Below are 13,509 nucleotides of genomic sequence, written 5' to 3'. Positions count from 1 at the left end.
TTACAAATAACACCAGAGGTTGGTTTTTTTGTTTTGTTTTTAAAGCTAAGAACTAAAGTAGTTATAGTTGGAAAAGTGTGAAGTAAACATTTTTACTTTTATTTCTTGCTCATAACTGAAAAACTATATTTCAAAAACAGTATTTAAATTATAGATTTCTGGAAGTATCTATTAACAGAGTATATTTTTGCCTCCATTTTTTATTCATTTTTCATGCCTTTTATCAATTTCATTTCTAACAATACTAGACACAGGGCAACCATTGCATACGAATGTGTGTCTTGTATGTAAGTATCTAAATGTGTGATTTGTGTTTCAAAACTGCTGAGTGTGTGCTCTTTGTCTTTTCAAGGCTGTTGACTTGGCGACCGACAGGTGGAGAGGCTGGCCCTGTATCTCCATCTGCTTTGAGAGAGAAACAGCTGGTATGTTTTATAAAAATGAGTTTTAATTTTTTTTTTTAAAGCTCTCACGGGTTTCCCTTGAATATACATTGTTGTTTGGAACAAGTAAAACGTGCTTTGTTTAGATCCAAATTTTGATGTGGTTTGGTTGGAAATGCTTTTCTAGATAATGTATTTTAAAAAAACCCATTCAGTTGCCAAGAAATAGTGGTTTTTCAGTCTGTTTATGCAGTGCTCATACATTGTGTTGTGCAGAGTAGGTAAGCTATATTCCAGTACATGTGCACATTCCTGATAACCCCCATCGATAGTGGTGGCCAGGCTCCTTGGACGATAACATTGTTTTGATTTAATTTAAATAAGAGTGCATTTATCTTTTTAGCTAGGCTAGCACAATAAAATCCATAGTGCATAATCACAGAAAATTGTTGCACTTCAGTGATTTTTTGGGGGTTTTCTCACAGATTGTGTTTCATAATAAGAATATAAACTTTCATTTAAAAATAAATAAAGTTTGTAGCCCATCTAGTCTCAAAGCCTTGATGGTGTAAACTGACATGCTGTTGTTTCTTTGGATTTGCATACTTATGTGATTAAGAGCTTGAGTCCCATTGATTTCAATGGAACAGCTCATGCTTTTTAAATTAAGCACTTGGGTAAATCTTCATAGGACATGGAGGGCCTAAGTCTCTGCATGGGTGAAAAGGTCCATCTATCTGGATGCCATTGCAGGATCAAGGTCCAGAACAGTAACACTAATATGTGAACTTCCTCCATTTCTCTTCAGGGGTCTAGTTATAGCAAAACATAAATGTGAACTGTTTCATTTCTGGTTGTATTAGACCTCTAGCCAATACTCTCATTCAGTGTTATTAGATGTACTTGCCACATCCTGATGTGCGTGAAGTGCTTTGAACGTGAAAAGCACTATATAAAATGGTAGATGATGGCAGTATTTTTGAACTTCCATTTGAAATTATTAGAAATAAAGCTGAAAGTTATACAATATGTAAATAATTGAATATTGCACTGGATAGTCCTTGATCATTTGAATAAACTAAAAAGCTGCTGTTGTCCTTTTAAATTAAAGTAGCATCACAGTGATGTTTTATAAAAAGCCCAGAGTCTCAGGCTTTGTCTTCATTGCAAAAAAAATTTGTGTTTATGTCAAGTTAGCTATCTCAATGTAAAAAATGTATCTTTTTCAGTGAGGACGTAGCCTTAGATCCTGTGGTATGGTTTGCTGGGGTTTGTGGATTTTCATGATCAATCAGCAGTTAAGTTTACTCAACTTTTTAAAATAAAGCTGTTTCATGGTTTTCCTGTGAGGTAGGTAGGAAGTATTATACACGTTTTCAGATGCATAATCTGAGAGACAGTAGTTGTGACTTGCCCAGTTTCGTGCAGTGAGCGAGGCATCAGCAAAAACGGGAAATGAAATCCAGAAGTTCTGACTCCCATTCCTCCATAACCAGTAGAGTACTTTGCCTCCCATTATTTTGCATCTGAATGGCCCTCTTGTCTTAGATTGTTCCTTAAGTGTTTTGAATGCAACAGTGCTGGGTATTATACACAATAGTATAAAATCAAACATGCATTCATCTAAAATTAGGAGAGGAGTTGTCTACTGTTTGATGAATACCCAACCCTGGTTACTATTATTGGTATGCTGTAATTGTTTATAAGTGTCGAATACTTAGATTTAAATCATCATAGTCTCAAATTGCATTTACTGGACAATAGACACTGGAAATATTTGCTTATTGAAAGGAATAATAATCACACATCTATATAAACTACTTCAGCAGTTAATGATAGAATATTCTTATTTCTATATTAAATTAAATAATTTAATATTTCTACCTCTTCCCACGAGTACTTAAAAATGAAAGGCAGGGAGTAGTCTTAATGGTGATCAACAAATAGTGAAAAAATAAAATAAAATTCTTCAATTTAGTATGCAGAATACTCAACCCAGCAAGAATAAGGAAGCTATTCATATAATATAGCCGCTTTTCTCTTTCAGGTCATCCCAAGTCATAGATCTTATCTTGTCAGCTCTTGTCTTGTGACTCCCCTGTTTTTTTAGTATTCCTGATATACATAGCACAGAAATCTGCTGAAGCAGCTAGCTATCAAATAATAATAATAATAATATTTAATAGGGCATTTACCTGATATTTCCATCTGCCAAGCCAACATCTTGCTGCAGTAGACTTCTGTGATTTATACCCACCACACATCATGAGGTGATCATTCATGACTTCAGGGGACTTGAAGCAAATAAAGATTAAAGTTCAGTTATACTGCTCTCTTATTCTTGCTATTTGAAGCATTCCAAGATCTGCCACTTACATCTCTATGCCTCATTTTCACCCATTTATATATTGGAGAATGATGCTTCGCTGGGTGGGGCTAAGAATTTGTAAATAAAGCACTTGGAAGGAAGGTATAGAGCAATGCCAGGTTTCAGAATTATACTACACTTAATATATTTTAGTTAATCCAGTGAAACGTGAATTAAGCTTTTACTTGACATGCTAGTACATGGTCCAGTGAAGTATTTGAAAATGGTAAAAAATGATTGTAAGTGCAAAGTATTCTCTTGATTTCAACATATAGTTACATATTTTATCTTAGTTATTTGATTATATTACTTTGCTCTACATGCACGTATTTGAGAAGTTGTCAATCCTTGTCTTGGTGAACCTTATTACTTGAATTGGTCTTCTCCCAAAAAACTGCTATAGTGCATATTATATTTTTTAAATAATCACAATAATGAAATAGAAAACTCCTCAAAATTATTGTCAGTAAATTACAGTTACATTTTATTGAAAGTTGACCCATTGGTGAGCTTCTGTTCAGTTTATTTGATGTACCGACTGTTTATTTTATTTTCAGGATACAATATCACAGAAATCTGTAGATATTCATGATACTGTCCAGCCAAGATCTTCAGATCGACACCAAATTCAGCCCATTGTGGGGTCCACAGCAAGTGAAGAGATCAGCAAAACCAGACCTACAGCAAGTAAGTCTTTCTTTAAATAAAAAGAGGAATGCTTGAGAACAGAGGATTTTGTATCTGTTAAAGTAGTGTTTCTCAACCTGCGGGGGGGGGTCCTCAGGATGGGTTTAGGAGGGTCACAAGTAAAGGTACGAAAAAACATTTGTGTGCCAGATCAAAGTATATTTTTACACAGAAACGAACTATAAGTTCACTTTTTACAAATTAAGAGTCTTACGAAGTCCTTGAATGAGACACTTGTGCTTGTTTTGTACCAGATAATTTTTTTATGTTGCGTTGAATTGAAGAAACCATTGATGAGAATCCCAATGTACATAAGTGTGGTGTTGTATACGGGATTAAAACTTTCAAAGTTTCAGTTACAAGTTTGGGATACTCATGCTTCTAAGCCATTCAAAACATGCAAACATCTTCTGAAAGAAATGAACACTGAAACTGTTTTGTCAGATGAAAACTTGATCAGTTTATCTTGCAGGCTTCCTGCAAGTTCGGCAGACTCGACTTCTCTTTTGTTGAACAAATTAATTATCCACCTCTTGCCATGTTCTTCCTCATCAGGTGGGAAGTAATCCTGGAGCTGCTTTTTAAGTTCGAGTATATGTTCAATCATAATGTTTTTTAATTGTTTTATGTCCACACTCTTTTCATCAGCAATTGATTTAATGAACTTGCAACACAGAGGAAATGACTCGAAGTTTCCACTCTGAAGCCGAGCAGACCAGGCTCCAAGCTTCTTTTCAAAGGCTCTTGCTTTGTCTCCCAACACAATTATGGTTTTGTGCTGTCCTTGAAAACTCATGTTTAACTCATTGAGATGATTGAAGATGTCTGAGTAAGCCAATTGAAGAAACCATGAATGATCCCAGAACGATTTAGCAAAAGGAGACCCTTGATCCTGTGGGATCATAAGTACTTCAGCTTGCAATTCAGAAAGTCTGCTTAACGCTTTCCCCCTAAGAGCTACCTCACTTCATTGTGCAAGAGAAGACTTTTATGAAGTGCACCCATTTCATCACAAACAGGCGAGCTGATAGAAATAGGCTTTTTTATGAAATTCACAACTTTTACAGACTCATCAAGTAATGCAACTCAGAAGGCTTTCCATTCGCAGCAAGTGCTTGCCGATGTAAGAAGCAATGGGTCCAAATTGCATGCAGCATAATTGTTCTTAATCTTGCAACAAGCTCACTGTTCTTGCTAGTCATTGCTTTGGTACCGTCACTGCATATAACAATACATTTTTTCCAATCGATTTCAAAATAATTTGGTAGCTTCAGCAGAAACGTTAAATAGATATTCACCAGTCATGTGGCTAGGCAGCACTTTACAGAAGAGTATGTTTTCCTCAACAGTAGCATCTGAATTGTATCGAAGGAAAGCTAAGAACTGTGCTGATCCTGGAACATCTGTTGATTCATGAAACTGAGCAGCTAGGAATTCATTCCATTTTAACTTTTCTTTCAACTGCTCATGAATGTCATCAGCCATTTCATTAATATGCCTCGAAACTGTATCATTTCATAAAAGAATAGCTTTGTTTATTTGCCTCTTCATGGCCGAGCATGCTTGTAACCATGTCTAATGCCACAAGAAGTATGAGATTCTCAGCTATTGTATGTTCCTTACATGTTTGGGCAATACAAAGTGACATGAGATATGAAACTTGAAGAGCATTCTTACTGACATTCCTTGTGTTCGGCATCAGTGGTTGCTGGCTATTCAAGCTGTTCCATTTTCTCTTTAACGAACTCAGGAGGCTTGTTCTTTAACTGTAGATGTTTACTTTCCAAATGCTGACTTAATTTCAAAGGTTTCCTGCTTTCAGCACTTAGCACTTCACTACACACAACACAATGAGGTTTATTTTTTGATTGCTATAAAACTGCACATTAAATAGCTGCAATCATATTTTCTGCACTTTGCCTTCTTCACGCCTTCATTCTGCAAAGTACTTACTTGAGCTCTCTTTAAACATTTATCCATTGCACAAGAAGATCTCGCTGAAAAGCACACATACATATTTGCTAGCTGCAAAGAATAACAATAACAAATTACTCTATATTAGGGCTGTCGGTTAATCGCAGGTAACTCATGCAATTAAATAAAAAAAATTAACTGTGATTAAAAAACATTATTGCGATTAATCGCACTGTTAAACAATAGAATACGAGAAATTTATTAAATATTTTTGGATGTTTTTCTACATTTTCAAATATATTGATTTCTATTACAACACAGAATGAAAAGTACAGTGCTCACTTTATATTATTATTTTTATTACAAATATTTGCACTGTAAAAAGGATAAACAAAAGAAACAGTATTTTCCAATTCACCTCATACAGTACTCTAGGGCAATCTCTTTATTGAGAAAGTGTAACTTACAAATGTAGATTTTTGTTTTGTTTTGTTACATAACTGCACTCAACAAGAAAACTGTAAAACTTTAGAGCCTATAAGTCCACTCAGTCCTACTTCTTGTTCAGCCAATTGCTAAGATAAACAAGTTTGTTTACATTTACGGGAGATACTGCTGCCTGCTTCTTATTTACAATGTCACCTGAAAGTGAGAACAGGCATTCGCATGGCACTTTTGTAGCCGGTGTTGCAAGGTATTTACATGCCAGATATGCTAAACATTCATATGCCCCTCCATGCTTCGGCCACCATTCCAGAGGACGTGCTTCCATGCTGATGATGCGCATTAAAGAAAAAAAGCATTAATTAAATTTGTGACTGAACTCCTTGGGGGAGAATTGTATGTCGCCTGTTCTGTTTTACCCACATTCTGCCATATATTTCATGTTATAGCAGTCTTGGATGATGACCCAGCACGTGTTTGTTTTAAGAACACTTTCACAGCAGATTTGACAAAACACAAAGAAGGTACTAATGTGAGATTTCTAAGGATAGCTACAGCACCCGACCCAGGGTTTAAGAATCTGAAATGCCTTCCAAAATCTGAGAGGGACGGGGCGTACAGCACGCTTTCAGATGTCTTAAAAGAGCAACACTCCAATGCAGAAACTACAGAACCTGAACCACCAAAAAAGAAACTCAGCCTTCTGCTGGTGGCATCTGACTCAGATGATGAAAATGAACATGCGTTGGTCCGCTCTGCTTTGGATCGTTATCAAACAGAACCCATCATCAGCATGGACGCATGTGCTCTGGAATGGTGGTTGAAGCATGAAGGGACATATGAATTTTTAGCGCATCGGGCACATAAATATCTTGCGATGCTGGCTACAACAGTGCCATGTGAATGCCTGTTCTCACTTTCAGGTGGCATTGTAAACAAGACATAGGCAGCATTATCACCTGCAAATTGTAATCATACTTGTTTGTCTGACCGATTGGCTGAAATAGGACACAGTGGACTCATAGGTTCTAAAATTTTGCATTGTTTTATTTTTGAATGCAGTTATTTTTTTTACATAATTCTACATTTGTAAGTTCTACTTTCATTATAAAGAGATTGCACTACAGTACTTGTATTACGTGAATTGAAATATACTATTTCTTTTGTTTTTTACATTGCAAATATTTGTAATAAAAATAAATCTAAAGTGAGCACTGTACACTTTGTATTCTGTGTTGTAATTGAAATCAATATATTTGAAAATGTAGAAAACATTCAGAATATTTAAATGGTATTCTATTGTTTAACAGTGCGATTAATCATGATTAATTTTTAATCACTCTATATATTTGCATAGGTTTGAAATATTAGTTTATTATTCATAATTTACTTATTGATATTTAAGGTAAGGGGTGACCATTTTTTGAAGTTTTAGCATGGGGGGGGTCACAATTTTTTTTTAAGTCCAAAGAGGGTCGCCAGCACAAAAAGATTGAGATACGCTGTGTTGAAGATATTATTTAATGGATATATGATTTTTAGTTCTCTGTGGTGAGGGCAAGAATTCAACAGTTTTATAAGGAGAAAAACACCTTGGGTGAAATTTTGGCTCCTTGGAAGTCCATGGCAAAACTCCCATTGGCTTCCATGGGGCCAGGATTTCACCCTGTGTTTAAAAATCTTGCTTTAGGTTGCTAGTAAATTTGTAACTTAAAGCAAGATTTCTTAAACACAGTGTTTGACTCCTTATAAAATGATTATAAATTAGTAACTTAATCTTTCTTTCCTTGAATTTAATTTTTTGTGGGAGATGTAACATAAGCTAACAGTAGCTGAGAACAAAACATTTTCATTCCTGTCCAGAGGAGAGCTAACAAATGTTACAAAGCATGCCTCTAGAACCTTGGTTGCAAATGTATGTGTAGATGCTTGATGTATTAGTGACTAATCACCCTATTTAACTTGCGAGTATTTTCCAGTATAGAGAAGGCAAATGTATCTTAATGCTAGTCTGAAAGGGTCCATTTTTATAAGTGACAATCACTTTGCCTGTTGAGTTCTGGCTATTCTGCCAATACTGCCAGAACTTAGTTGGTAGTTTTGTGGTGATGGACACCTGCCTCCTATAAACTGAACTAAAACCCTTCAACAATTTTAGAGGTTTGAAAAGATGGGGAAAAAACCCTTCCCCATTATAAAATATATTGACAAACTTTTGTGTGTGTGGTGATAAATCAGTGGATGAATTTTTACATTTCAGGCTTGGTTTTTAACTATCCATGCAATTACATTCTTTTAAGTATAGGTCTGTCCTGAAAGTCTTCACTAAAATAACTTACTTACAAATTTAAATTGTACTTTACTTTTTTGCCTGAGTAACTGTTAAAGTTGCTAGAATAAGTAATTTTGCTGATTTATTTTTATTTTTTATTTTTTTAAAGAATTTCCAGAACAGAAGTTGTTTGCTGCTCTGTTAATCAAATGTGTTGTACAACTGGAGCTTATTCAGACTATCGACAACATTGTGTTCTTCCCAGCAACCAGCAAAAAAGAAGATGCAGAGAATCTAGCAGCAGCACAAGTAAGTTTGAGTGGTTGGTGTTAGCCTTTTGGGAAGATTTTCACTAGTAGATTAAGTTCCATAAGCTCTTGCGACTTCAGTCAACTAATAGTTTCTTAGAACAATTACATAATTTCCAACAAAGCAACCAAAGTGTCTGTTAAACCTTACATTAATTCAGCCTTCCCCCCACAGAGGCAGACCACTTTGTGGAGGCTTAAATTTAGATATTACTAGTGTGTGATGAAATTTCCTTACCTCGTATGTGTTGTTACTTGTTTGTTTGTTCTATCCAGATCTAAGTTTAAGTGTGTGTATGGCTAGAAATAAGGTAAGGGGCATAATTCATAGTGTCTGTCTTTAAAAGAGAAATTATAGAACAATAAAATGTCAACAGCCTTTTGCCCTTGAGTTGGCATAATTGGTTGTTAATGACTGATATCGCAAAGCTTCACTGCCATGACCAACAATCAGTAGTCAGTACTGTTCTGAGTCTGACTGTTCTAAGTCTGTTTTTTAAAGAGAGATGCAGTAGACTTCGATGTTCATGTGGACACACAAGATCAAGGAATGTATCGTTTTCTAACATCGCAACAGCTTTTCAAACTGCTGGACTGTTTACTGGAATCTCACAGATTTGCTAAAGCTTTTAATTCAAACAATGAACAAAGAACTGCTCTCTGGAAAGCAGGTGGGTCACCTCCATTTAGAAAAATATTTGAGAAAACAATGTTACTGTGTTTTGAACCGAATCAGTTGCGTGTTTTGAGCTGATTCCCTTGCTATATCACCTTAGGGAGTCACCCGCATAGTGAATTAGCCTTAGCTATAGGTATATTAGTCATAGAGCTCAATGGAGATTCTTTTCTGGTTGGTTACTTAAATATCTGACATTTCTTTTCCTTTAAAAGAAACTTTCCTTTCAGAAAAGGAAAAAGATAAAATAAAAATGTGTGATAGTTTAGTTTTGGTTTATAACATTAGCAACATAGGTGCCGACTCCGTGGGTGCTCCAGGGTTGGAGCACCCATGGAGGAAAAATGGTGGGTGCTGAGCACCCAGCGGCAGCCCCCCAACCAGTTTCCCCCCCAGTGTCTCCTGCCTGCCGGCAGGCCCCACAAATCAACTCCTCCCACTCCCTCCCCGCACCTCCTGCCTGCCGCAAACAGCTGGCAAATGATTATGGTAGTAGACAGAGACCCCAAACAGCAGCACTGCCCTATGGCGCTACCTGCTACAAGATCTAAATAAATGGGTAATTTGTAGTGGCCACTTACTGGCAAACAAGCATTTTTAAAAGATAAAAGTACAAAGGGAAAGTTCAAGATGAAAGTAACAAATTTAATTGTATTCCTTACATTTCTCCAGGTTTTAAAGGCAAATCAAAGCCCAATCTTTTGAAACAGGAGACTAGTAGCCTGGCCTGTGGGTTGCGCATTCTTTTCCGCATGTACATGGATGAAAGCCGCACCGGTGCATGGGATGAAGTCCAGCAAAGACTACTGAAGTAAGATCATTGCAATAGCTGTAACATTAAAATATATATTTAAACATGAAACACATTAATGTGCTCTGATTTGCTATATGTACAGTTGTTAACGTTTATATAGTGTTGAAAAGGAAATAGTACAATGAAAGTTACAGCTGAAACACCTGATGTGGTGTAGACGAGTGCAATTCTTCTGATCTTCTCCGCTCTCTCCCTGCCCTGTCCATAAAACCTTGCAAAAGTGGCAGAACATAGGGTGGTGTCAGCCTTACCCCTGGTATGTTCCATGTGGGGGTGTGGCGGGGAATTTCCTTTGCTCCTAAAGTTTTTGTTGCTGTTGTTTGTGAAAAGTTGACCTCCTGTCCTTCTTTAACATGAATCTGAGAATAGACACCATTTTTCTTTGAGAATTCACTACATACTCTCACTTGTAGGAAATGACCCAGGTGCCACTGAGCTTCAGGAACCTACTGACACACAGTGCCTCTTGGGGGTATTGGTTATTAATTATTCTGAACTCTCATATTTGTTGGAAGAAAAATTTTAATCTACAAAACCCTTTCAAGTGACTGAACAATATAGGACTTAAATACAGTGGTGATCGCACTCAGATTTACAGACTATATAGTGACTCTGAAAGACTGATAAATCTGTGTGAGGTTTGTTATCACATCCAGAAATTATATGAAATATAGAAGGACTTTAAGTATCTTTCTACTTCTATAATTTTCTAACACCTCTGAGAGAGCCTGCTACTACTGTTTTGTGTAATATATTTGAAGAAAATATGATAGGCCTGAGCATGATAGCACTGGCTGGGGTAGGCACCTTACTTTGCCAGGCCAGTTCAATCCTGATCGGCAGCATCCCTGATATTACAGTCCTAGGACTGGTAAAAGTACCAGTTGTGCAAAACTACAACAGGGATGGGGGTTGAGATTCTCTCCCCTACTTACATTTTTTTAGGGCACTTCTCCTTTATTTTGGCAAATGAGGCTTACACTCCCTTTCCCAAAATGGTGCTATTCTGGCCAGGGTCTCGTTCAGTATTGATTATGGTTACAATAGCATTTGCAAACACTTTGTTACCTTCTGTAATTTGATGTTCTCTATAGTGTCTGCAGTGAAGCTCTAAGTTACTTCCTTACTCTTACATCAGAAAGTCACCGGGAAGCCTGGACTAATCTACTACTCTTATTCTTGACTAAGGTCCTCAAGATAAGTGATGAAAGGGTAAGTATTTGCATAAAAGATATTTTAAAATAAAATAAGCAGTACTGCAAATAAGAACTGGTTCCAAGTTTTATTATGTGAACACTGGTATGCTCAAAAAACTTTGAAAACATGAAGCCAAAAAAGTACTAAGATGATATATTGGCTTTGTAGTTATAGACCTTTAAATGTTCGTGCTGCTTTACAGACAATTGAGAAAATGTCCTGCCCTTAGGAACTTGCTGTCTAATTTGAGACAGTACATGAGGGATGATGACAGACACTAGAGAGGAGGATGAGGATGGCAGGGAGGACGAGCATACTGTGATGAAATAACATGAAGACATGATACGTCTGCCTTGAGGACGGTCTTTAAAAGTTGCTTCCCACAAACAGCTACTATGAGGGAAGGATTAGTGGTTAATAAATACGTTCTTTTTCTAATTCTTCCCATAACGCCCCGTCCCTGTATACTCCTATGCTATGTGTAATAATGAATTCTGGAATGAATCTTCTGGACAAATTAGAATGTTTCAGCAATTGTACAGCAAGTAATTATTGTACTTTCATCTGAGACCTCCGCGGCCCCCACACTCCACTAAACTTTCTTGGGTTTAGTAAAATTTGATGCCATGCGGCAGATGTTAGCTGACAAGGTGCACAAATCTTAAGTGGAAAAGGGAAAAACCCCTTCTTTCTCAGAATGAGCAATAGTTTAACAAAAAGTGTAGATACAGTATATAGCCACTGCAGGATACCTCAAAATACGTCACATACAATGAGCCTTCGTCCAGCAGCCCGATTATAAAATTGTTTGTACTTGAACTCCATTAACATTTGTCATCATTTTGTGTCTGTGTCTCACCTTGATGCATAGTATTTGAAATCCTACACTCTAAAGAACAGGCTTGTGAAGGTTGATGTATAATAGAATAACTTTATTTTTTTCCCCCTCAGTTCAAAGCTCATGCCTCATTCTACTACCCTCTCTTGTGTGAAATTATGCAGTTTGACCTAATTCCTGAACTTCGAGCTGTTCTGCGAAGGTTTTTCCTGCGGATTGGTGTAGTTTTTCAGATATCCCAACCACCAGAGCAGGAGCCTGGAACAAACAAGCAGTAGCAAGCATTGACTGAATATTGCTCTGTTTCGAGATTACATCCCTTGGCTATTTAAAAGGACCTGGTAGCTGAGGCTTTGTCTGGATAGCCATAAAAACGGTTTCTTTGTATGGCAACATGTATCTAAGGGTTAATGGTACAGATACTTACCGCTGTAATTCAGGCTTGCAACTCTCCAGTTCCTTTCAGTTTTCTGATGGATTATCTCTATTGGTTCTCTTTCCTGGCTCATGTTGAGCATAGAGCCAGTTTTTAGCACGGTCCTGTTGTCAGCATGGGCTACGATATCCTTTACTGTCCTAGATAGCAGTATAGCAACAGATGTTTATGGCGGGTGTGAAATTAAAACGTACCCAAAGAACTATATATGTAAAGGTTTGAACTTCTGCCAGAAGTACAACTCAGGAGAGCTGGATTTTGAAGGATAAAATGTTTATAGTGAAAAAAGAATGGAAAATTATTGTTCATGGTAAAAGGTATTTAGCAACTGTGTCTGATATTCTTACTCTTAAAATTTTTTGCACACTCAGGCGGTCTGAGATATTGGTAATCATCCTTCTGTGAAAAATGTACAAAGATGCAGGTCTGTAATATAAATTATTAAACACTATACAGTTCTTCCTGCATTGTTTTGTTTCTGTATTTTCTTATTGATTTGCTAAAAACCCATAACATTTTATGGTTTACCAAATGCACTAGAAGTTTGGGTTTATTTTTTTGAGTTATGATTTTTGTTTTGTTGTAGCCCAAAAGTTAGTGTTGCTGAATTTTGTCAAGAACAGAGGTAGAAAATCTCACGACTGACATAACTACCTGTAATATACTTGTTTTAGGGCTTTTAAATATAAAGAGCCATTGAAATATGATGATCCTTCAAGGACTGGAACTTGAATCACTGCAAACAGTCTAGGTTGTGTCTGCTGTCACTTTTTGTTTGTTTGATGTAGATTTCACTCTATGTACAGAATTTAATGTTGAATATATTAAAGTAACAAATCTGGCATGGTTTGGGGATGGTTAAATTTATTGGAAATGTATTCATACTGTGAATTGTGCCCTGATGGTTAAAGACAAGATTGTCAAGCATTCTGTATTACAGTGGATGTAGAAAATTTTTTCAGATGGACAAAATGTATATGGTACAGATATGTAAAGTTTTCTATGTAAAAATTCTGTACAACTTTCTGTACAATATTGGTTCTCATCTGGCATATTCTAATCAGGTTATAGGTCAATAAAGTTTTTGAATTCTTTCATCAGTGCAATCAAACCAGTGTAATCTGCACCTACTTGTTTCACTGTTTCCTTGACATTTCATGCTCTTCATTCTG

The 13,509-nt window shown here is 36.5% G+C and overlaps 1 protein-coding gene across 1 annotated transcript in view; it reads left to right on the top strand.

The window, feature by feature from the left end:
- ARFGEF1 (ADP ribosylation factor guanine nucleotide exchange factor 1) overlaps positions 1-13,448 on the top strand; it is a 177,963-nt gene extending 164,515 nt beyond the window's left edge. Inside the window, exons 33-39 of the mRNA XM_029913311.1 lie at positions 353-425; positions 3,309-3,438; positions 8,238-8,377; positions 8,879-9,047; positions 9,725-9,863; positions 10,961-11,078; positions 12,015-13,448. Coding sequence (XP_029769171.1) covers positions 353-425; positions 3,309-3,438; positions 8,238-8,377; positions 8,879-9,047; positions 9,725-9,863; positions 10,961-11,078; positions 12,015-12,179 — 934 coding nt within the window. The 3' untranslated portion in view covers positions 12,180-13,448. The remainder of the gene's footprint in view (positions 1-352; positions 426-3,308; positions 3,439-8,237; positions 8,378-8,878; positions 9,048-9,724; positions 9,864-10,960; positions 11,079-12,014) is intronic.
- Positions 13,449-13,509: the final 61 nt, after the last annotated feature.

This window comes from Terrapene carolina, unplaced genomic scaffold, assembly GCF_002925995.2.
Source record: "Terrapene carolina triunguis isolate 2854851 unplaced genomic scaffold, T_m_triunguis-2.0 Scaffold58, whole genome shotgun sequence".
In the NCBI taxonomy this organism is placed as follows: Eukaryota; Metazoa; Chordata; order Testudines; family Emydidae; genus Terrapene; species Terrapene triunguis.
Note: the sequence above shows the minus strand (reverse complement) of the source record. Positions and strands in the feature narration are given on the sequence as shown.